Genomic DNA, 25,859 nt, shown 5'->3' with positions numbered 1-25,859 from the left:
GTTACTGTGAATGCATCCATTATGCGAGGTTGTGTGCACCGGGAGGGGAGTATCTCCAAAATATTGGGTTAACAGGCATCACTTAAGGTATTTTGTTTGAATGGACTTAAAAAATTATGTCTGTTTCGATTACGATTTTGGGGTTTTTTTGTGTGTGTGGCCTCTCCCGTTGCGGAGCACAGGCTCCGGACGCGCAGGCTTGGCGGCCATGGCTCATGGGCCCAGCCGCTCCGCGGCATGTGGGATCCTCCCGGACCAGGGCACGAACCTGCGTCCTCTGCATCGGCAGGCAGACTCTCAACCATTGCGCCACCTGGGAAGCCCTTGATTACGATTTTTGCGTTGTGTTTAGTTGGAATTTTTAAAATCTTTGGCTCTTAGTGGAATTTTCATTATTATATTATGGACTTTGAAAAGGCATAAACACATGAAAAGTTTACTAACTCTTTTGAGATACTCCATCCACTGATTTTCATCAGCAATAGCAGAATACCATTGGAGAACAAAAAATTAATAGTCTTATTAATTCTGCTGTCACAATGATAGTTGCCTTGTTTATTTTACTCTAGTTCTTCAACTAGACTGTTTTTCTTTTAGATTGTTGTAGAAGCCTAATCTTTCTAAATTAGCTACACAGAGGTTGAATTCTCTGCCTGTTCTTTTCCTTCCTCCTTGTTAATTGCTGAGTAAGCTGTCTTTACACAGGCTCTGAGAAATCAGTATACAAGTTATGATAAATTGGATAAATATACAAGTTATGATAAATACAGTTTTAAGTCAGTTAGCTGAGTATATTATCTTTAAATTTTTTGCCCCCCATTATTAAAGTGAAAAGTATCAAAATGAAAAAACATTTAGAAAATAGCAAAAAGTATCAAAATGGAAAAAAAGCTTCCTAGTTTACTTTTAAACCTTTAGAAGTGATATGAACTACTTTTTTTCTTTCCTTTTCTTTTTTTTCTCTTTTTTTTAATATAGGAAGCTCTAGATATTCATGCAGTTGATGGAACAACAGAAGAATCCTCTAGTCTTCAGGCATCAGCCACAAATGACCCAGGTATTATATAATAGTAAAAAAGAGGAATATATTGGGAGTTTGGCTCTAGAAGTGAAAGATGCAATGTGTATTCTTCTGTAGTATATAGTAGCTTATTTTATCATTGCTTTCTGAATAGGTTGCAGAGCAAGAATTTCCCAGTTGGAAAAGGAATTGATAGAAGATTTGAAGGCCTTGCGGCACAAGCAGGTCATACATCCTGGTCTTCAGGAAGGTATAATTCTCTAAAAAATATACAAGCCAATTTTTAATTTTGTTCTGTTCTCTCCTTCCCCTGTCTTTCTCTTCTCTCCTCTTCCCTTTGCTCCTTCCCCTCTTTTTTCTGTTTTTCCTCCTTTCCCCCATCCTTGATTTGATTTCTTTCAGCCCCTCTCTCAGCTTGCATTTTTCTCTTTTCTCTGTCCATGATTCTTTCCCTTAACTTAAAAACACATCTAGGTCTTTTTTATCCTAAAAGAAACCTTTCAAACTCTGAAGATACTGTCTTATCGTTGTGAAGCTAATATATTATGCATTAAAAAACGTATCATGATAAGAAAGTGGTGTTTTCTCTTTTCTTTCTTATAACCCCGTTTTATTTACTTTAAATTTTGGTTGCTTTTGTTTCTGTGGGGTTTTTGAAGGTTTTTTGTTTTGCTTTTGGAGGGGAAGAGCCTACTTTTTCTGGTATACTTAGTAATATATTTAACTGTAAAGAGAAGAATACTTATCTGTCTCATTGTGTGGCTGTAAAAATTTTATATATTTCATATTTTGCTGGCGATTTAATTTAAAATTTTCATGATTACCTATTTTGTTGCCATAGTTTATCTTGGCCTTGATCATATCATTTGATCCTTTTTTTAAAATAGCAAAATTTAGTATCCTTACTGCCATCATAGTTAACTACTGACTTCCCGATTTGCACTGTAAATGAATGACTGTAAGCCATGCCCCAATTTTTATTTTCCTTATACCTTTGATTTTAGGTGTGCTTCTTGGAGTAGTTTATTTTTTGACTGTTAGTCAATTTTCATGAGAGTCTAAGCATTGTATGCCAACAAACAAAACATTGATTTATAAAACAACCATTCAGTTTCTAAATTAAATGGTAATACTTGAACTTTTGCTTTAATGAGGGACTGTGTGACAGTGTAATCTTAAAGTATGCAAATTTCAATCCAAGTGATAAGGACTGGATACTGTGGATTGTAATGGAAAATCACAGTCACATCATAGTAGTCTTGCTGGTAATAATGTTTGCTGTCATTTATCGTAAGCTTTCACTTCTGCTATTTTATTTAAATAATATTCTCTTTTCTCTATCAGTTAAGTTGTCCTTTCTCCCCCTACTTCTCCTTTTTTTCCTTAGGTACTCTGATAATATATAAGTATTATAACATTTGTATTGCATTCTTTCAACCTAATCCCCCATTTGTTTTATAGTCTTAGTTCTAGAGTTAAATATATTCAGTGCTCCCTGCTGGTCTTTTTGCTCTGGTTTGTTTGCTTATTTTTTCCTGTTTGGGTAAGGTTTGAGTTTTTTCCTTCCCTTATAGACATTTTAGTCAAATCTGTAACTTTTTGTGTATTGGGTGTTCAAAGTCAAATGCTTATGGAAACTAAGTAGGTAACGTAAAGTGAAATTAGCCTGAATTTGGGGATGGTGTTGGACTCTGGTGGGCTGGAGCATAGGTTCCTGTTCTAAAGGGGCAGTCATATCAGTGGGTTGTCAAATGGGAATGTAGGCTCAGTATTTTCAGAAATTCCTATTGTTCTGTAAAAGGTAAAAGTCAGTATTTTTTTGTAACGTGTTTCAGTTTTAAGTGGTGTCAGCTGATACAGTTTTTTGGGCAAAAAAGTGTGTGAGGCATCAGTTTTCACCTGCCATACAGATTATGCATTTGGTGTTCAAGTTTGTATTAATCCTCACATTGTTAAAGTTAATTCAACTACGTTCTTTTTTTTTTTTTTGTGCGGGCCTCTCACCGTCGTGGCCTCTTACGCTGTGGAGCACAAGCTCCAGACGCGCAGGCTCAGCAGCCGTGGCCCACGGGCCCAGCCGCTCCGCGGTATGTGGGATCTTCCCGGACCGGGGCACGAACCCGCGTCCCCTGCATTGGAAGGCGGATTCCCAGCCACTGTGCCACCAGCGAAGCCCCAACTACGTTCTTATATAGTTTTACTTTTTTAAACAGTTAAATCTGTAATCCATGTGTCACTGTTCATAATATATGACGTAGAGTTCTAGTTTGGATTTTTTTCTTTATTTTACTTTGGCAGGTGTCTCCCCCATCCCCCAACCTTTGCTTCTTAAGACTTAAAATATTAAAAGAATTAAGTTAGTTTGGCTAAATATTTGTAGTAACTGATGGTTACTACATCAGTTGATGGTGCCAACTCCAAGTATCTGAAGATAATGAAAATATTCTTCCAGGTCCCTTTCTAAAAACTGATGCTTGAAGTAATTTATTAAATTTCAATTCAGTAATGTCGTATTTCTTTGCTTTTCCATCAACTGTAGAATTTCATTATTCTTTATAAAATAAGCACCTACAAATCCAAAACGTTTTTGAGATGAAAAAAGCTTGAAAAACTTGAAAAGCTTTTTCAGCTTGCTTTGAAATTGTGGAAGAAATGTTGATTAAGCCTGAGAAAATGTTCTTATTGTTGTTGTTGATAGTTTTGTTGCTAAAATAAAATAAGATTCTTAATTTTGTTTTCCACAGTATATTTTTTCTCTTATACTTTGCTACATCAAAATTCGTTTCTTTTCTAAGTCCATCAACCTGAAATTATCATGTTTTTGATCTTTAAAGGTATTTTTGTAAAAGCTTTTCTGTTTCATTGCTACCAAGTCAATTCTATGTTAATTGTTAAGTGAATTTTTTGTTTTAGATAAGTTTTAGATTTGCAGAAAAATTGGGACCATAGTACAGAGAGTTCCCATATACTCAGCATACAGTTTCTCCTGTTACTAACATCTAACATTAGGGCAGTACATTTGTTACAATTAGTGAACTAATATTGATATATTATTATTAACTATAGTCCTTAGTTTATTCAAATTCCCTTAGTTAATTTTTTTTGTTCCAGGATCTCATCTAGGAAATCACATTACATTTAGTAGTTGTGTCTCCTTAGGATCTTGTTGGCTGGGACAGTTTCTCAGACTGTTTTGTTTTTAATTACCTTGACAATTTTGAGGAGTACTGGTCAGGTATTGTGTAGAATGTCCCTCAGTTGGGATTTGTTTGATGTTTTTCTCATGGTTAGACTGGGATTATATGTTTATAGGAGGAAGACAACAGAGGTAAAGTGCCATTCTCACCTCACCTTATCAAGGGTACATATTATCAACATGATTTGTCACTGACTTTTTATGTTGCACTCTTTGGAAGTCACTGTGTAGTCCACACTTAATGAGTGGGAAGTTATGCTCCACTTTCTTGAGGATGGAGTATCTGCATAAATTACTTGGCATTCTTCTGCAACCAGATATTCTCTTTTCTCCCTCATTTTTATCCAATCATTTATTTATATCAGTGTGGACTCCTGTCAGTTTTAATGTTAAATTCCCTTATGATAATATTTCCAGAGCACTCTGCCTCTTTAGTTACTTAAAAAATACTCTGTACTGTTAAATCAATGGTTAGCTGGAGTTTTTCATATATAAATGTCTACTTTTCTGTTCATTGTTGGCTAGTTATATAGGTGTTCATTCCTCTGAGTGTTTTTTTGTGGATACCTCCTATTTAAGTGGGTTTAGCTAGAGGCAGGCATTTTTGGCTACAGTTTATTGTCTTAGGTGACTCTGCTCTGAACCTAGAGGGTTATCTGTTTTCGTTTCTATTTTTATGGGTCTTTTTTTTAATGGTGTGATAATATTTCTTTAAGAAGTTGCTCCTAATATGGTGAAAAGGCAAAAGCATTCAGAAGTATGAATTAGTTTAAACTACCATGTGGAAAGGGTTTTATGCTTTTTGGGGGATGTGCTAAGAATTATATAACTATCTTATTTTTGCAAGATAAAGTTATTATCATTCATATGAAACCGACTGAGTCTGAGTCTCAAATATCTATTATTCAGGGAAGGATTTTCTTGAAGGGCAAACATTTCAAGATGTGCAGGTAAGCTAAATTGGGAATTACTTTGAGCAGTGTCCATGTGCCATTGACCTCTCAACTTTTAGGTCTTTAAAAAATTGTAAGTATATTTAAAATAAATTTGGTCTTTTTGTTGATGTTTTTAGGATCACTTGGTATCACTTTTGGGGGAAGGTGGCAGTTCAAAGTATAAGTAAATGCAGACAAGAAGATATGTAGGGGAAACAGTCTCTAAATTTGATTGTCTACCTATTTGGCTGTATGGGTACACTTTTAACGACTTAATTCCTTCTTTCTCTGTAGGCAGCTGTTCTGGCAGTTTTTGTCTATAATAATAATAGAGTACTTTTCTCTTTTCAAGGCACTACAGTATCTCAGTTTATCCTTTGTTTAGGATTCTGTTTCACTTGCATTTCTGCAATATTTTGCTTTCTGGTTTCACTCTACTCTCCCTCTCTGCCTTTCCTAGTTAATTCCTACTTATTCTAATTTAAGAATTACACTCTCTGTAAAGTTTTACCAGATTGCCTTGGGCTTTTCAAGTATCATTTGTTTTACCTCTTACAGTATTTTATCCTATTGTAACTACTAATGAATCAGTTGGGAAAACATAACACAAAAGCTCCTTGAGGTCTGGGAAATGTCTTTTATCTCTATCATCATCTATATGACAGAACATTTCAAAGAGAAGGCACGGTTACTTCTTAAAACATGAAACTCAGTGTGGTGGATTGATATTATTATTTTTTGGATTGGTATTATTTCACTGATGAGGAAGCAGAAGCTAAGAGAAGTTTAGCCCAAAGACAAGATTAGAAACCACTTGTTTTGACTCATATTATTTTCTCCCCAGTTGATTGAAACATGAGGAAATAATATTTTATTGATGTTAATTTTAATCACATGTGATTAAAATAAACATGATAAAATATTTATTTTAAAGAACTAGAATTACAAACTAATTTATGTGGAGGATATACAAATTAGCCTTAAGAACTTGTGGCTTGTAACCTGCCTAGTGTCTTCATCTTTTAGGAAACCAGTACTATGTAAGCTTTTTATTGGAAACCTGTACCTATGACTTTTAGTAGTTATTACTACGGTAGTTGATGCTTTGAATTCCTTTTGGTTTCAGTTTTGTTAAAATTTAAGTTAAATACTTTCTTGCTCAATAATATGAAGCCAGTAATTCACAAACAAGGAAATCCAAATTAGAAGATTGTCACTGGTAACAGAAAAAATGCAAATTTAAGAACAATAGGATATAAATTTATACCAGTAAGATTGGGACAGTTTTAAAAGTCCAGTGATATAAAATGTTGGAGAGGATGTGGATCAACAAGAACTCTTACACTATTGAAGGGAGTATAAATGGAGAGTAATTTGGCAATCTAGTGAACAGCTTCCCAACTAGAGCAGTGTTGCATGTGGTTATCCATGATTGTGTGACAGGTATGCTCTTGAGACACTGATCTCCTCAGAGTGGCCAGGCAAGACCAAGGGAAATTAATAACCGTAGAACTGGTTGCCTCCAGCCATAAGCAGCCTCATGTTTATCCCAGTTTGTTATGTAATCATTGTTTTCTTATATGCCATTACATAAGGATTCAGAATAACTAGGTGTGTCAGTTAGAATTCTTAATCACAAACATGAGAATACACTCTATAGGTGAAATAGAATACGAATTTATTAAAGAATATCAGATGACTTACAGAGAGGCAGAGAAAAGGAAAAATGCCCAAATTACATTCCCCAAGAGCTCATACCAGCAATCTCACAACATTGGGCATTTACCACCATTTTCAATATGGACACTGAACACAGTATACTACAGCTAGGATGTTGGTTACTCTTACCTCTAAAAGTTCTTAACTTGGCCAAACACTGTCACTCTCATTAATACAATTCTGCACAGTATTCCTTTCCTCATGGTGCTCTCTTCTAAATTGAAGCCTTTTATGGCTGCATCTGTGTTTTAACACCTCTTCCTTGAAGAGGTGGGGGTTATAATGTGGAAAAGTAATAGCTATAGGAAAGGTTCTCAGAATATTTTGGGCAGCCACATATATGTCAAACACAGTATCCAGTAAATTGAAGATGAACATATCCCATTACATAGCAATTCCGCTCTTGGGTAAATGCCATAAGGAAAAGCTCAATGCACTAGAGAAGCTTTCATACATGTTCATGTGTGTGATGTACATTCTTGTACAAGATGTACAGTTATACTGCAGCATTGTTTGTAATAGTTTAAAATAGGAAACAATTCTCACCAAGAGGAGAATGTTTTATAAATTGGAGTAATTCATAATCTGGAATAGTGTACAACAGTGAAAATAAATCATGCAGAGATAAATGTGTCACCATAGACAAATCTTAGATGTAAAATGTTAACCAAAAAAAAAAAAAGATACGTAAAATAAATGTTTTCGCAAAAGATTGCCTCTTAACCTACAAATAAGCCACAGTATTTATAGGCTCCATTAACCATAAATATCAGTAATAATAACTAAAGAATTAGTAGCCTTAATTAGGCCAGAAGCACAGACTATGGCAAGTTTGTATTAGAGGTCCTAGGAAATCTCTCGGCTACAAAGCGTTAAAGTACAAAAGATCTGAATTCTGCTATGTTTATGTATTAGTTATCTATTGTTGCTTAACAAATTACCAAAACTTAGTACCTTAAAACAACACATTTACTGCCTCAAAGTTCTATGGGTCAGGTGTTTGGGCATGGCTTAACTGGGTCCTCTTCTTAGGGTCTCACAAGGCTGCAATCAAGATGTCAGACCTGGTTCCTCATCAAAGGCTTGACTGGGGAGGGATCTGCTTCCAGTTTCCCTCAGATTGTTGGCAGAATTTATATCCTTGTAGCTCTAGCAGGATGGGTGATATACTTACTCCTATATTATCACATACACATAATCATGTATGTACATCCTGCCCCTTTTGCTACATTCCATCAGAAGCAAATCACAGGTCTCACCCACACTCAAGAAGGGAAGGGGAGGAATATGCAAATACGTAATACCCAGGAGGTGAGGATCATGAGGCCACCTTAAAATCTGTCACTTCCAATTTTTATTTCATCATTTCTGTTCTCCACTTTTTCTTGATCTCTATTATCCCCCTATCTCACCCCACCCCACCCCCCAACCAAAGATTAAAAAAAAAAAATGATTTGTGGTCCTTTTTTCTTGTAGTTGGCTTAAAATTGAATTCAGTGGATCCAGCAATGAGTATTGATCTTAAATACTTGGGAGTACAGCTACCTTTGGCTCCAGCCACTAGCTTTCCTTTCTGGAACCTTACAGGAACCAACCCTGCCTCACCTGGTGAGTGCGTAGCGTTTGTAAAGTCAAACAAATTTGTGATAAAAATAAAATGCTACCATTGTTACAGACATATAGGGTACTCTAATGTAGATGTTTTATCTAGTGATGAGTCTTAATGATGATTTATACATTTTAGATGAAATTTTAGTGGCTAATTAGATATTAAATATTGGCTTGCTAGAATTTTGATCATCTTTTTTACTTTTTCTTCTATAGATGCTGGATTTCCCTTTGTTTCTAGGACAGGGAAGACTAATGACTTCACCAAGATCAAGGGATGGAGGGGAAAGTTTCATAGTGCTTCTGCATCTAGGAATGAAGGTAATCAGCTTTCTAAAAATTTATAAATACATTCTGAAACATGTGGCCAAAGACTTTTATTAAAAGTAAGCCTTGGTTGTTTTTCTTTATCTCCTTTCCATGCTTTAAAATATACTGAAAATAATTGTCTTGGCTGTTTTTGTTCATTTTCTGTGTCCCATAGTCCCCATCCTGGGGTTCAGTCACTAACCATATCAGGCTTAAATAATCCTTGCAGCCTTTTCAAAGTGCACTTCCTTTTGGTTCCTACAGTTATAAAAAGCATCATTCTCAAGCATTATTTCAGAACTGTGTACTTCAGAGCTGTATGGTGATTCCCAATAGCATTGTAGTACTTCAAAATAAACTTCTAAATCTAATCTAAAATCTAAATTTTGACTGTATGCTTATTGGTCTCCTTTCTTAGTGCTTTTCCTTTCCCATTACACTTGTTTGCAGTTACACTCTAGCCAGATAAATTTACCATTTGTCCAATATAGTTTTTCTCATCTTTGAATCTTCGTAGTGTTATCATAGTGTAATGCTTGTCTTTCTACTAAACTTTCTTTTTCTTGTTCCATAAAAACTAAATTTTATACTCCTCTTTTGGTGCCTTATCCTCTTCCCTTGTGTTTTGTGTCAGAATTCAGGTATTGCAATCCCTTAAGTAACCTCTTGGTGTTCTGTTGAAGTCAAATTTAAGTATATTTTTTGCGTTTATGTTTTTACTTATGTCTCATCTCTATACTAAGGTCCTAAGAGGTTGTCGACTCTTAGTGTTAATTATTACTATTGTTAGCACTTTGCAAAATTAATGTTAAATATATATAATAAGATAATTTTAGATAATGGACTTTAATATAATTAGTATATGACATTCAGTGTCTTTACTTGGCTTTATATTTTTCCTTACTTCCGAGGAGGGATATTTTGGAAGATTTAGTAGCTTATAAATTAATGCTCCTGGCCTTTTCTTTTTTAAATTTAATTAATTAATTTTTGGCTGCGTTGGGTCTTCGTTGCTGCACGCAGGCTTTCTGTAGTTGCAGGGAGCGGGGGCTGCTCTTCGTTCTGGTGCGCGGGCTTCTCATTGTGGTGGCTTCTCTTGTTGCAGAGCATGGGGTCTAGACGTGCGGGCTTCAGTAGCTGTGGCACGTGGGCTCAGTAGTTGTGGCTCGTGGGCTCTAGAGCACAGGCTCAGTAGTTGTGGCGCATGGGCTTAGTTGCTCCGTGACATGTGGGATCTTCCCGGAACAGGGATCAAACCCATGTCCCCTGCACTGGCAGGCGGATTCTTAACCACTGCACCACCAGGGAAGCCCCTGCTCCTGGCCTTTTAAAGTATATTTTTCTATATATATAAAGATCTGTCCTGGATTTAAGTATCTGTGTCTCTTTATTTCTAGGTGGAAATTCAGAAGGTTCGTTGAAAAACCGTTCTGCTTTCTGCAGTGATAAGCTGGATGAGTACTTGGAAAATGAAGGCAAGCTGATGGAAACAAGCATGGGTTTCTCTTCTAATGCTCCCACATCTCCTGTGGTATACCAGCTTCCCACCAAGAGTACCAGCTATGTTCGAACACTTGATAGTGTACTGAAGAAGCAATCTACCATTTCCCCTTCTACCTCTTACTCTTTGAAGCCTCATTCTGTACCCTCTGTCTCTCGAAAGGCAAAGTCTCAAAACAAACAGGCACCTTTCAGTGGCCGAACTAAATCATCTTATAAATCCATTTTACCATACCCTGTTTCACCAAAGCAGAAACATAGTCATACTATTCCAGGAGATAAGGTTACCAAGAATTCTTCAACCACCATCTCAGAAAATCGGGTGAATAACTTGGTTGTGCCAACTTTAGATGAAAATACATTTCCAAAGCAGATTAGTTTGCGGCAGGCACACCAACAGCAGCAGCAGCAGCAACAGGGAACTCGCCCTCCAGGATTGTCTAAATCTCAAGTGAAGCTAATGGATCTGGAAGACTGTGCACTTTGGGAAGGAAAACCAAGGACCTATATCACTGAAGAGCGAGCAGATGTATCCTTAACAACTCTGCTTACGGCTCAAGTAAGTATCTGTTGTTTTCCAGAAGCATATTAGTCTTGGCTGGAGAGAATTAGGTAGTCAGGAGAAATGGGAATGGGGCTTTTTGGCAGGAGGATGGGGCTTTTAGTTACCTTAGTGACAACTAAGGAAATGTCTTCCACGTTTGTTCTCCTTTATCAACTAGACACCATGTGTAGATTCCTCCTGCCAGCAGAGGGAGACTGTACAATTGTGCTTTTGAATTGTCCCTCCCCTGTGTAAAGGCAGCTGGCCATTCTGAACTTTCCTAATTTCATTCTCCAGCATGTGGTCAAGTACATTTACTGGTTTTGTTAAAACAGCTTTAAAAACTCTGCTTAGATGGTATTAAATCCCAGAAAAATCCCCCAAATTATAAACCTACAGAGAAAAAGTTTTTGTCTTTCATAAAATTTTATATTAAGAAAATTTCATTAATCGTTGATTCACCTGTGTTAGCAGCCTCAGTGCATGTGAAATGATACAGCAGCACGTGGGTAATTTTTTTGTCATGAAATTTCTGTACTTTCCATTTTTTAAATTCTGTGACTAAATTCTAGAGCTGAAGATCATCAGATGTTGGGACAAAATACAGATTGTGTCCTTTATAATCGATCATTCCTAAAGACTTTTATGCATGTATTATAATGTTCTCTTTTTATTAATTATCATAGAGCAGGGGTCAGTAAACTATTTATGTAAAGGGGCAGATAGTAAATATTTTAGGCTTTGCAGACCATACAGTCTCTGCTGGTTACTCAGCTCTGCTACTCTAATGCCATAGATGTTATGTAAATGAGTGAACCTGGCTGTGTTCCAATGAAACTTTAGTTAGGATTTGGCCCATGGGCCTTAAGTTTGTCAACCCTTGCTATAGAGAACATTATGCATGATTTCTATTGAGAATACATTCATCCTTGTTGATATTTTGGCTCATAATGAATTAAAATATTCTCTTTCTTGTCAGTGCTATGTATTAGAATGGGAGATTGCTTAGAGTTCTGTTTATATTCATGATTTGTCCTTTGAATCTGCACTAATCTTGTACTGTTAGTACTGAGTGCTCAGAGTTGGAGAAGGCAGACCAGTATATGACTGTAAGTTGTTAGGGGATGATTTAGTAGATTTATAATATTCTACTTTAACTTTAGGCATCTCTCAAAACTAAACCCATCCACACGATCATAAGGAAACGAGCCCCTCCATGCAACAATGACTTCTGTCGATTGGGTTGTGTATGTTCAAGTCTAGCTTTGGAGAAGCGCCAGCCTGCTCACTGCCGCCGACCAGACTGCATGTTTGGCTGCACTTGTTTGAAAAGAAAAGTTGTACTTGTTAAAGGGGGATCCAAAACTAAGCATTTCCAGAGGAAGACTGCTCATCGTGATCCAGTATTTTACGATAATTTGGGCGAGGAGCAAAGAGAAGAAGAAGAGGGAGTCAGGGAGGAGGAAGACCAATTGAAAGAGAAAAAGAAGAGAAAGAAGCTAGAATACAGTGAGTATTGATTGAGAGTTAAAATAGTATAGTTTTTTTTTTTTAAGAAAAGTATGGTTATTTCAGGACTTACCCGGTGGTTCAGTGGTTAAGACTCTTTGCTCCCAAGGCAGGGGGCACAGGTTCAATCCCTGGTTGGGGAACTAAGATCCCTCATGCCACACGGTGTGGCCAAAAAAAAAAAAGAGAAAAGAGGAAAAGTATGGTTATTTGAAAACGTATTTCAAATATTACTTACTTTAATCCTAATCAGTGATCTCATAAGAATTTCTTATTATCCTTAAAATGCTCTTTCTATATGGCACGTGCGACATACACAAAACTGTGCACGCATGCCTTTTTTTAAATTGAAATTTTCTCTTGAAGATAGCTTTTTTGTGCTAAATTTGAATCATTCTCTTATTTGGATTTTCAGAATGCCTTTGAGGCTTCATCTTTTTTTCCGTGTCTTGCCCCCACTCCCTCACTTCACATCCCCATGTTCTTTGAATATACAGATGATCATGGTAATCCATCATTTTCTTTTTTTCCCCCAAGCTGAATTTAGGTATAATTGACAAATTGCACATACTTAAAGTGTACAACATTGTAATTTGACATATGTATACTTTGTGAAATAATTACCACAATCAAGTCAGCCAGCACACGTCATTTTATTTTCTAAAGGAAGAAGTTTGCAGAAAGACCTTCTGGTCATGGTTTGAGCCACTCATCAGTTGCTTGGAGATTTGGGGACAGAATAAGGGCATAACTGAGTTGAGCATTACGTACTCTTTTGAAAAGCTTATTTTTCCTTTTTGGTATAATGTTATATAGATTCAAGTTACATATTTCATTTTTGACTTTTTTTCCTTCCTATTATATCTTTTTATTTTGTTTAAATAGACTGACTATAATTTTACCATGTAATTGAAGAGTTCCTTGCTGCTTAGTTTATTAGAGGATTAATATTCCATTTTTGGCAGTTTATATTTACATTTGTTAATTGCTTGCCATGTACTTACTTCAGTTAGATTAGATAATATTTTTACGTATATTCGTCCAAGATTTTCTATTAATCCACTTGTGTGCCTATGTATATATTTTTATAGAAATGGAACTACTGTGTATGTGGTAACTTATAGAAATTTCATATCATAAAGTCATGTTCTGCTTTCCATATTAACAAGTGCAGCTGTATATTACAATTTTAGTTTTAATACCTTCATATTATTACAGTCCTTTTGGCTGGACATTTAACCTTTATGGGTTTTCAAACAGTACGGTGATGAACATCCATGTTCATTATAGGCTATTAAAAGTGGAATTACTGTGACAGTGAGTGCTTTCTAAACATTTATAAATGTTGCTAGAATTATACCAACTACACATTTACCAGTAGTTGGATAGTGCCACTTCTATATTCTTTTTTTTTTTTTCTTTTTTTTCCTGGCTGTGTTGGGTCATCTTTGCTACGCGCGGGCTTTCTTCTAGTTGCAGCGAGCCGGGGCTCCTCTTTGTTGCAGTGCGCGGGCTTCTCATTGCGGCGGCTTCTCTTGTTGCAGAGCACGGGCTCTAGAGCATGTGGGCTTTAGTAGATGTGCCTGGGCTCAGTAATTGTGGCTCGTGGGCTCTAGAGCACAGGCTCAGTAGTTGCGGTGCACGGGCTTAGTTGCTCCGTGGCATGTGGGATCTTCCCAGACCAGGGCTCAAACCCGTGTCCCCTGCATTGGCAGGCAGATTCTTAACCACTGTGCCACCAGGGAAGCCCACTTTTATATTCTTAACATTGGATATTCAAACTAATAGGCAGAAATTGATGTCTTGTCTTAAATTTATATTTCTTCAGTGATAGGTTTATTGACCATTTGTCATAAACTTTGTTCTATAAATTGCTTTTTAAAATTCTTTGCTAATTTTTATTGGAGTGGCTTTGTTTTTTTCCCCATATATTTCCAAGAGTTTTATTTTTTTCCAGGTTGTAATTTTGTAATTTATATTTTAATTTTGTTCAAAGGTCTTCCCATCTCCCCTGACAAAGGGAAATCAGAGATGGTTAAATCTGGCGGTCTCTTCTTTTTAAGGTTTTGGTTCTTTAGAAAGTCTTTCTCTATCCTCAAGATTTAAAAATATTTAGATTAATAAATGGGCTTAAAAAATTAAATTGTTAATATATCTGGAATTTATTTCATGTGAGATTTGTCGTAGAGCTTCATTTTTCCCCCAAATGGCTAGCTAGTTGTACCATCACTTGTTGAGAATAAATACTTTCCCTACTGGTTTAAAATGTCACCTGTGATACAGGAAATTAAAATATACCAATGTTTGGGTCTGTTTTTGGTTTCTGCTGTCCATTTTGTGACCAGCGCCAGGCTGTTTTAATTGGTATTTCAGTGTTTAAATAAGGTACTACCTTCATATACGTAAATGATCTTTCTGTAAATATGATTTAAAAGGTTTAAAATGAAATATAATACAAAATTATTAATTTAGTTTTATCCATATCTCCTTATTGAGTTTATTCCCATCCTGCACTTTCAGCAACACTTTTCCATTTCAAAGCAACAGAAATAAGTTACAAAAGCCACAGCAGTAGGAATACTGTGTATCTGTTAGGTTTATTACTTTGCTTTCTTGGTAGAGTCTTTACCCTGTGTCTTAATCAGAGTTAAACTCCAGAAGGCAGCCAATTAACATAGTATATTTGGGTTTTCTCACTGGTATAGTCCTTACTGAAAGACATGGTCTACTCTGCTCTAGGAGCTGTTAATTTTCTTGTACTGTTAGGGGACAGTGAGGAAAGGAGGGAAGATATTTGTGTTATGATTGCTCTGTAAAAGGAGTAGAAATAGCGAAGAGTTCTTGGAGACAGAAATGTTGCTGAGACCGAAAACAAACAAACAAAAATAAATACAAAAACTGGAAGAAGTTGAAGAAATTTATCAGTATGTTTTGCAAAAAGATAGGAGGAAAACGAGAAAAAAAATTGCTGGGATTTAAAGGAGTTGGGGAAAGTGAGGAGAGAAATGGAAGAGAGAAATTACTCAAAGAAATGATGGTGGAGGCACTTCCCTGGCGGTCCAGTGGTTAAGACTCCGTGCTTCCACTGCGGGGGGCGAGGGTTTGATCCCTGGTCAGGGAACTAAGATCCTGCATGCTGTGCAGCATGGCCCCCCCCAAAAAAAGAAATGATGGTAGAAAATGTCTCGGAGCTGAAGGACATGACACTTCTGATTTAAAGGGCCCACTGAATACCAGGCAGAAATAATTTTAAGGTGACTCTTATCTAGACACAATCTTCTGACGTTTCAGAGCATTGAGGGTGAAGAAGATATCCTGAACTCTTTTAAAGAGAAGGCACTTTTCCTAGGAAGGATTTAGAATCAGTTTGATATCAAAGTAACACTGGACGTTTGCATCATTGTTTCTAAAATCAGAGTCTAGGGACTTCCCTAATGGTCCAGTGGTTGAGCATTCACCTTCCAATGCAGGGGATGCAGGTTCAGTCCCTTGTCGGGGAGGATCCCGTATGCCTTGGGGCAACTGGAAGCCCGTGCGCCACAACTACAGAGCCCACTCGCTCTGGAGCTCACGCACCACAACTAGAGAGAAGCCCACGTGCCACAGTGAGGAGCCTGCGCACTGCAATGAAAGATCCTGTGTGATGCAACTAGGACCCGACTAAGCATCCCCCCCCCAAAAAAAAAAATGAGAGTCAAGTGGGGATTGGATGAATTTTTAACCTAGCATTCTTGGCCAAATTATAAATCCTAATTTATAATTATGCATGAGATAGAGATATATTAAAACATACAATCAGGATGTAGGAAGTTGATCTCTTGCAGTCTCCTGGTGAATTTCTTGAGGTTGTGCTCCAGAAAATGGAAAACAAAAAATTCAAGAAGCATGAGATAACATCTAGTGAATTGTGGACCCAGCTCAAGAGGGGGAGAAAACAATCTTAGGATGACAACTACAAAGCAAGACTAGAAAGCAAGTAGTCTAATTTAAAGTAGAAAATCAGGGCTTCCCTGGTGGCGCAGTGGTTGAGAGTCCGCCTGCCAATGCAGGGGACACGGGTTTGTGCCCCGGTCCGGGAAGATCCCACATGCCGTGGAGTGGCTAGGCCCGTGAACCATGGCCGTTGAGCCTGCGCGTCCGGAGCCTGTGCTCCGCAACGGGAGAGGCCCGCGTACCGCAAAAAAAAAAAAAAAAGCTAAAGTAGAAAATCAAAAGATGCTTAGAAGACTATCTTTAAGAGAATATTAGGTTTATTTTAAGAAATGACATGGTTAAGAACCTGGATGATTAACGTTTAGGTAAAGACTCATGCCACCTTCATCAATTAAAAAAAAAAACAAGAGCACTGGAAGGAAAAAATTTGTACAGGAAAATTATGGTCCAACTATGAACCAATACAATTTTTGGTAAAATTTTGAGCAATTAAGAGTATAAGAAAAGAGAATCTGTTGGACAGTTTCAACAAATTTAGTGGTATAGAATTACATTTTCTTCCTCTAAGGGATCAGTCACATTAGTTGATTCTGCAAGGATTGATCACATAAGCATAATTTTGTAAGCAAATGTATTGGTATTTTGATTTTTAGAATTGGCATATACAAATTGCTAAAGTTCCAAATAGAATTTTAGAACAGAAGTCAGTGCTATAAACCATGACAATGTGAAAGTAGCTCTATAGCTGGCAGAAGATGAAAAGTGGAGTAAGTTTAGGATGCTAATTTCCTTATCTTTCATCACACTTGAGTCCTTAGCCACTGCTAAATCATGGAGTTGAGGGGAAAGTGTTTGATTTAGGCTTATTGAGGTAACCACCAAAACTAAACACAAATGGTTGCAAGTAGTCAGTCGTGGGGACTGTGACACTGGGTATGGTGGAAGACTTGCCTTTCATTTTTGTGTCATTTTGTACAGCTTGAATTTTTTCGTGTTGTGTATTTATTCTGTAGTTAATGTATAAATTAAAAATTATTGGTTTTGATGCATGAAATCTAGGCATTTGATGATAGCTTTTTTTGTCATTGTAATAGACTTAAAAATTGTTCTGCCATTAGTGGCCCATTAATCCATTGATGTGAACAGAGGGATATTAACGTTATTAGACAGTCTTTGTGAAGAGCACTGTATAAGGGTATGTCATTTAAATCTTGCAACCTTTTGTGATAAGGAGGTTTCTCCATTTTACAAATACACTAACCGAGTGCTTAGAGCGTTTAAGTGACTTCTTCCTCAAGGTCACATTGCTGTTAAGTGAGCGGTAGGGATTTGAACCCAAGTTTTCCAAGTCTTTGTGTTTTTTCTACTGTGTAAGATACAATTTCTGAAATTTGGCCTTCACTCTTATCACCTGTTTACTCTTGCATTTGCCTAAAAATACGGCAGGTGGTATTGATATAAAAGCACTGTGCTTAGCTGCTGCGGGTTGTACCATGACAAAGGATTACAAATCTGGTGTTCCTCCTTTCTCAGCCCACTTAGAATTTTGTTTGAGATGTATACCTACGAGTTAACTTTATGTAAAGAGATGAATAAAATTGATATCTGTAGGAAACTGATTAGGAAAAAAGAACACAAAAATTACCAGTATCAGGAATGAGAAGTAATATTACTGCAGACTTTAAAAGGATAATAAGGAAATATTAGGAACAATTTTATGCCAATAAGTTGGACAATTTAGATGAAATGAACAAATTTTTGAAAGATACAAAGCTACCAGACTCACTTAAGAAGAAATAAATAATTGCTTAGCCCTGTACCTGTGAACTTGTAGTGAAAACTCCCACAATAATGACACCAGTTCCAGATGTCTTCACGGTTAATTCTACAAAACTGTTTAAGGAAGAAATAATATCGAGTCTACACAAACACTTCCGTAAAATGGTTTTATTCTATGAGGCCAGCATTACCCTGATACTCAAACCAGAAAAAGACATTACAATAGAACTGTAGAGTAATATCCCTGAGGAATGAATATATATATATATATATAAATTATAAATGAAAATTTAGCAAATCAAATCCAAGAGTATATTTGAAGGATAAGTACATCATGGCCTAGTGGGGTTTATTCCAGGTCTGCAGGGTTAATTTAACACCTGAAAATAATCACTGTAGTTCACCGTTACCGTAACAGACTTTTTTAAAAATGCCATATGATAATTTCAATAGATATTTTGAAAAATTGACAAAATCCATTTCTGGTAAAAGTTCTTAAGCACCCTAGGAATAGAAGGAGACTTCCTCAACCTGATAAGGAGCATCTATAAAAAACTCTACAGGGACATCCCTGGTGGCACAGTGGATAAGATTTTGCACTCCCAATGTAGGGGGCCTGGTTTTGATCCCTGGTCAGGGAACTAGATCCCACATGCATGCCGCAAGTAAGAGTTCGCATGCCACAACTAAGGAACCCAAGTGCCGCAACTAAGGAACCCGTGAGCCGCAACTAAGACCAGTCACAACCAAATAAATAAATAAATATTATAACGCAAACAAAAAACAAAAAACACCTCTACAGCCAACGTACTAATGGTGCTGAGTGCTTTTCCCCAGAGATTAGGAGTGAGGAATATTGTCCTCTTTCATCATGTCTGTTTAACATCATACATTCTAGCCAGTGCAGTAAGGCATGAAAAAGAAAATGCATCCAGGTTGGAAAGGAAGCAATAAAATTGGCTTTTTCATAGATAGGGAAATTCTAGGGAATCTACAAAAAAGCTACTAGGACTGTAAGTTAGTTTAGTGAGGTTACAGCATACAACAATATCAGTATACAGTGTATTTGTATATATACCAATGAACAACTGGACATTGGAGTTAAAAATACCATTTAAAGAACATACAAAGAAATGAAATGCTTAAGGATAAGTTGCAAAAAAAACCACTTTATACTAAAAAGTGCTTAGAGCACTTTAAAAGATCTAAGTAAATGGAGAGGTACACAGTTTTCATGCATCAGAGGACTCTGTTGGTAAGATACAGTTGTCCTCAGATTGATTTATAAATTTGATGCTGTTCCAATCAAAACCTCAACAGGCTTCTTCTGGTAGAAATTGGCGAGTTGTTTCTAAAATTTATATGGAAAACAAAGGACTTAGAATAGTCCTTTAATAAACAACTTTGATAAAGAACATAGTTGATAGACTTACACTACCTGATTTTAAGACTTACTATAAAGCTGATGTAATTGGGATAAAGAAAAAGGCATTCACATACCTCATTCTATTGCACTTGGCTTTATTGTGCTTTGCAGATACTGCAGTTTTTATAGATTGAAGGTTTGTGGCAATCTGGCGTCCAGCAAGTCTGTTGGCACCATTTTTTCCAGCAACATATGCTCCCTTCATGTCTTTGTGTTGTAGTTCGGTAATTCTCACAATATTTCAAACTTTTTCATTATAATTACACTTGTTTTGGTGATCCTTGATCAGTGACCTCTGATGTTACTAATGTAATTGTTTTGAGGCTCTAGGAATTGCACCAATATAAGATGGCAAATTTAATAAATGTTGTGTGTGTTCTGACTACTCTAGCTACTGGCTATTTCCCATCTCTCTCCCTCTCCTTGACCTCCCTATTCTCTGAGACACAACAATATTGAAATTAGGCCGATTAATAACCCTACAATGGCATCTAAGTTTTCAGGTGAAAGGAAGAGTCTTACATTTCTCATTTTAAATCAAAGTTGGAAATGATTAAGCTTAGTGATGAGGGCATGTCAAAAGCTGAGATGGGCTGAAAGCTAGGCCTCTTGCACCAGTTAGCCAAGTTGTGAATGCAAAGGAAAAGTTCTTGAAGGAAATTAAAAATGCTACTCCAGTGAACACATGAGTAATAAGAAATCGAAACAGTCTTATTGCTGACATTCAGAAAGTTTAAGTGGTTTGAATAGAATATCAAACCAGTCACAACATTCCCTTAAGCCAAAGCCTAATCCAGAGCAAGGCCCTAACTCTCTTCAATTCTATGAAGGCTGCTGAGAGAGGTGAAGAAGCTGCAGAAGAAAAGTTTGAAGCTAGCTGTGCTGTGCTTGGTTCTTGAGGTTTATGGAAAGAAGCTGTCTCAATAACATAAAAGTGCAAGGAGAAGCAGCAAGTGCTGATATAGAAACTGCAGCAAGTTATCCAGATCTATCTCACATAATTAATGAAGGTTGCTACACTAAACTACAGATTTTCAATGTAGGCGAAACAGCGTTATGAAGGAAGAAGATGCCATCTGATACAATTCTGTTAGTTTTTGCATCACGTATTTTGATGGTCTGTCTTTAGGTGTGTAAATGTTTGTGATAGTTTCTTCTGGATGGATTCAACCTTTTATTAATATATAATGTCCTTTGTCTCTTGCAACCTTTTTGATTTAATGTTTACTTTGTCTGATCTTGGTGTAGCCATCCCTGTTCTCTTTTAGTTATTACTTAGATGGAATATCATTTTCCATCCTTTCACTTTCAACCTGTTTGTATCTTTGGCTCTCAAGTGAGTCTCTTGTACACTTGAGGGTATAGTTGGATCATGCGTTTTTTTAATCAATTCTGCCAATCTTTCTTTTGATGGGAGAATTTAATCTATTTACATTTAAAATAATTATTGATAATAAGGAGGGACTTCTGTCATTGTGCTGTTTGTTTTCTATATGCCTTAAAACTCTTTAGTTCCTCATTTCCTGCATTACTGTATTATTTTGTGTTTAGTTGATATTTTGTTGTGAAATGTTTAAATTTTTTCCTTATTTCCTTTATGGGTATTCTATAGCTATTTTTTTGTGGTTACCATAGGGGTTACATTTACCATCCTGAAGTTATAACATTCTAATTTGAATTTATACCAACTTAACTTGAATAACATAGAAAAACTCTTCTCCTTTATAGCTATGTTTCCATACCTTTTGGTTGTTGATATCACAGTATTACATATTTATACATTGTGTGCTCAAAAACATAAATAATTTTTTAAAGTGCCTTAATTCTTTTTTTTTTTTTTTTTTTTTTTTTTTGCGATACGCGGGCCTCTCACTGTTGTGGCCTATCCCGTTGCGGAGCAACAGGCTCCGGACGCGCAGGCTCAGCGGCATGTGGGATCTTCCTGGACCAGGGCACGAACCCGTGTCCCCTGCATCAGCAGGCGGACTCTCAACCACTGCGCCACCAGGGAAGCCCAGTGCCTTAATTCTTAAATTATGTAGAAAACAAGATTTGGAGTTATAAACTAAAAATACAGTAATACTAACTTTCATAGTAATGATTTTTTCCCTTTAAATGTATTACTCTCTCAAATCCTGTAGAAAATGGAAAGTGCAGTTACAAACCATTGTTATAATAATACTGGCTTTTATAATTGCCCATGTATTTACCTGTAGTGAGATCTTTATTTTTCCATATGTTTGAATTATTGTCTAATGTCCTTTCATTTCACCTTGCAGAACTCGCTTGAATATTTTTTGCAGGCAGGTTTAATGGTCATGAACTACCTCAGCTTTTGTTTATCTGAGAATTTCTTAATTTCTCCCTCACTATTGAAGAACAGTTTTGCCACATACAGGATTTTAGCAATTTGAATAGATCAGCTCACTGTTTGGTGGCTTCCAAAGTTTCAGATGAGTAATCTGCTCATATTTCTATTGAGGATCCCTTGTGATGATTCGTTTCTCTCTTGCTGCTTGTCTTTCTCTTTTGAAAGTTTGATTATAATGTGTCTCAGTGTGGGTCTCTGTGAGTTCATCTTGGAATTTGTTGGGCTTTCTGGATGTTTATATTCATGTCTTTCCTTGAAGTTTGAAAGTTTTCAACTGTTATTTCTTCAGATGTTCTCTCTGCCCATTTCTTTTTCTCTTCTCTCTCTGGAATGCCTGTGATGCCTATATTGGTCCACTTGATGGTATCACACAGGTCCTTAGGCTCTGTTCACTTGTCTTTAATCTCTTTTATTCCTGTTCCTCAGACTCCATGATTTGCATTGTCCGATCTTCAAGTTCACTTATTCTTTCTTTTGCCTGTTCAAATCTGTCTTTGAATCCCTCTAGCTAATTTTTCATTTTAGTTACTGTACTTTCCAGCTCCAGGATTGCTTTTTGGTTTCCTTCAGGTTTTATGTCTCTTTATCAGTATTTCCATTTTACTTACACATTGTTTTCTTGACTTTCTCGACATCTTCCTTTATTTTTTTGAGTATCTTTAAGACAGTTGTTTTTAAAGTCTTTGGTATATCTGTCATTAGGTCTGAAATTTCAGGGACAGTTTGTTGATTTATTTTTTTCCTTTGAATTGGCCATACTTTCTTGTTTCTTTGTATGCCTTGTGATGTTTTGTGGAACACTGGACATTTGAGTCTAATAATGTGGTAACTCTGGAAATCAGATTCTCCTTCCTCAGGGTTTTGTGTTTGTTTGTTTTGTTATTTGTTTTTTTGATTGTTGTAGGCTGTCTTTTTGCCAAGGATCCGCCTGAGGTGTAAACTTAAGGTATTCTCAGGTCTTTTCTGAGCCTTTCATTGGGCATGCATAGTCACTTTCTGATTTTCCTCATACATGCAGGGTTTTGGTTTTTTTGTTCTGTTTTGTTTTTTGTTTTTTTAGTGTTCTAGTCTTTAGTGTCTGGCTCCCAAAAAGGGGAAAAAGTGAAAAATGAAGAGGAGAAAAGGGTGCTGTCCATTTAAATCCCCTGGAAGTTACTTAAGACAAAGGGGTAACGCCTTGCAATAGTGTGAGGAGCTTCAGCAGCAGTGGCTTCCTGCCTCTTTGTCTGCACCTCTGTTGCCAGAAGCAGCAGTCAGAACCGAGATCCCTGATATTTGGAAGACAAGGTCCTTTCTGCTCACCCTGGCTCCCACTGTGTGTAAGCTGCTCCAGGAACACATGCCCAGCTGCCTGCCAGGTGACAGGAGGGATGAAGAATGGGTAGCTGCTATTGTGCCAAGAGCTGAAATTGAACACAAAATTTACTGTCCAGGTCTTCCCCTGGAAGTTGTAAGCCTTCAGCAGATTCCACAGTTTCAAAATACATCAGACAGATTCTGTCAGTACAGTTGTTGTTCAGATTTGGAGTTATATATGCGGTGCTGCCTACTCCACCATCTTCCCAGAAACCTCTCAATATCCATTCTTAAATTAAAAAGCAAAAAACCAAAAAAACCAAAAAGCTGTTAGCAAGCAAAATTGAATATTGTAATGGTGCTCCTTCTCTTTTTCATCTGTAATTTCATTGCAATCCTAATCAAAATCTTGACAGCTTTTTATGTGAAGCTTGAAAAGCTGATTCCAAAATTTATATGAAAATGCAAGGACCTAGAAATAGCCAGGAGGGATGTTGAACATCTCATTTATAATTGGAAATGCAAACTACATCCACAGCAAGATTCCACTACATGCCTGCCAGAATGGTTATAACAAAAATCCTCTGATAATATCAACTCTTGATAAATGGGAACTCTCATGCACTGCTAATGGGAATGTAAATTGGTATAACCACTTTGGAAAGTAGTTTGACAGTACCTACTGAAATTGGTGATTCACATGCCCTTGATCTAGCAGTTTGACTCCTAAGTAACCAGCAGAACTGCGGTCTACAGCAATGTTTATGGCACCATGACGCAGAGTAACTAAAATCTGAAAACAAACCCAGATACCTAATAGCAGTAGAATGAATAAATAATAGTATGAATAATCAGTGGAGTAGTATACCACAGTAAATATAAATGAATTATGTTCAGCAGCATGTAGATGCATTTTACAGAGATGTGTGTGAGAAGAAAAAAAGCTACGCAAAGAACACATCTCTGTGATCATGCTTTAAAGGTTTCAAAAGTAGGCAAAATTATTATTATTATTATATTTTTTAACATCTTTATTGGAGTATAATTGCTTTACAATGGTGCATTAGTTTCTGCTTTATAACAAAGTGAATCAGCTATACATATACATATATCCCCATATCTCCTCCCTCTTGCGTCTCCCTCCCACCCTCCCTATCCCATCCCTCTAGGTGCTCACAAAGCACTGAGCTGATCTCCCTGTGCTATGCGGCTGCTTCCCACTAGCTATCTGTTTTACATTTGGTAGTGTATTTATGTCCATGCTACTCTCTCACTTCGTCCCAGCTTACCCTTCCCCCTCCCCGTGTCCTCAAGTCCATTCTCTACGTCTGCATCTTTATTCCTGTCCTGCTCCTAGGTTCTTCAGAACCTTTTTTTTTTTAGATTCCATATATATGTGTTAGCATACAGTATTTTTCTCTTTCTGACTTACTTCACTCTGTGTGGCAGACTCTAGGTCCATCCACCTCACTACAAATTACTCAGTTTCGTTTCTTTTTATGGCTGAGTAATATTCCATTGTATATTATGTGCCACATCTTCTTTATTCATTCACCTGTTGATGGACACTTAGGTTGCTTCCATGTCCTGGCTATTGTAAATAGAGCTGCAGTGAACATTGTGGTACATGACTCTTTTTGAATTATGGTTTTCTCAGGGTATATGCCCAGTAGTGGGATTGCTGGGTCATATGGTAGTTCTATTTGTAGTTTTTTAAGGAACCTCCATACTGTTTTCCATAGTGGCTGTATCAATTTACATTCCCACCAACAGTGCAAGAGGGTTCCCTTTTCTCCACACCCTCTCCAGCATTTATTGTTTGTAGATTTTTTGATGATGGCCGGTCTGACTGGTATGAGGTGATACCTCATTGTAGTTTTGATTTGTATTTCTCTAATGATTAGTGATGTTGAGCATCCTTTTCATGTGTTTGTTGGCAATCTGTATGTCTTCTTTGAAGAAATGTCTATTTAGGTCTTCTGCCCATTTTTGGATTGGGTTGTTTGTTTTTTTGATATTGAGCTGCATGAGCTGCTTGTAAATTTTGGAGATTAATCCTTAGTCAGTTGCTTTATTTGCAAACATTTTCTCCCATTCTGAGGGTTGTCTTTTCATCTTGTTTATGTTTTCCTTTGCTGTGCAAAAGCTTTTAAGTTTCATTAGGTCCCATCTGTTTATTTTTGTTTTTATTTCCATTTCTCTAGGAGGCGAGTCAAAAAGGATCTTGCTGTGATTTATGTCATAAGAGTGTTCTACCTATGTTTTCCTCTGAGAGTTTTATAGTGTCTGGCCTTACATTTAGGTCTTTAATCCATTTTGAGTTTATTTTTGTGTATGGTGTTAGGGAGTGTTCTAATTTCATTCTTTTACATGTAGCTGTCCAGTTTTCCCAGCACCACTTATTGAAGAGGCTTTTCTCCATTGTATATTTTTGCCTCCTTTTTCAAAAATAAGGTGACCATATGTGTGTGAATTTATATCTGGGCTTTCTATCATGTTCCATTGATCTATATTTCTGTTTTTGTGCCAGTACCATACTGTCTTGATTACTATAGCTTTGTAGTATAGTCCAAAAGCAGGCAAAATTAAGCTATGATGTTTAGGTGTGATGTTTGGTGTTAAAAAAGGAAAGCAGGGAGGTGGCTGTCATTTAAGTGAGTCCCTTGTGGGAAGGATTATGACTGAGAAAAGCATGCAAAGGCTTCTGGGGTTT

The 25,859-nt window shown here is 36.8% G+C and overlaps 1 protein-coding gene across 1 annotated transcript in view; it reads left to right on the top strand.

The window, feature by feature from the left end:
• MGA (MAX dimerization protein MGA) overlaps positions 1 to 25,859 on the top strand; it is a 99,860-nt gene that overhangs the window by 37,753 nt on the left and 36,248 nt on the right. The window contains exons 4-9 of the mRNA XM_060294439.2: positions 979 to 1,057; positions 1,176 to 1,271; positions 8,348 to 8,479; positions 8,696 to 8,800; positions 10,186 to 10,847; positions 11,996 to 12,341. Coding sequence (XP_060150422.1) covers positions 979 to 1,057; positions 1,176 to 1,271; positions 8,348 to 8,479; positions 8,696 to 8,800; positions 10,186 to 10,847; positions 11,996 to 12,341 — 1,420 coding nt within the window. The remainder of the gene's footprint in view (positions 1 to 978; positions 1,058 to 1,175; positions 1,272 to 8,347; positions 8,480 to 8,695; positions 8,801 to 10,185; positions 10,848 to 11,995; positions 12,342 to 25,859) is intronic.

The sequence above is a fragment of the Globicephala melas genome, chromosome 2, assembly GCF_963455315.2.
Source record: "Globicephala melas chromosome 2, mGloMel1.2, whole genome shotgun sequence".
In the NCBI taxonomy this organism is placed as follows: Eukaryota; Metazoa; Chordata; class Mammalia; order Artiodactyla; family Delphinidae; genus Globicephala; species Globicephala melas.
This window is presented reverse-complemented; position numbering and strand designations above follow the sequence as displayed.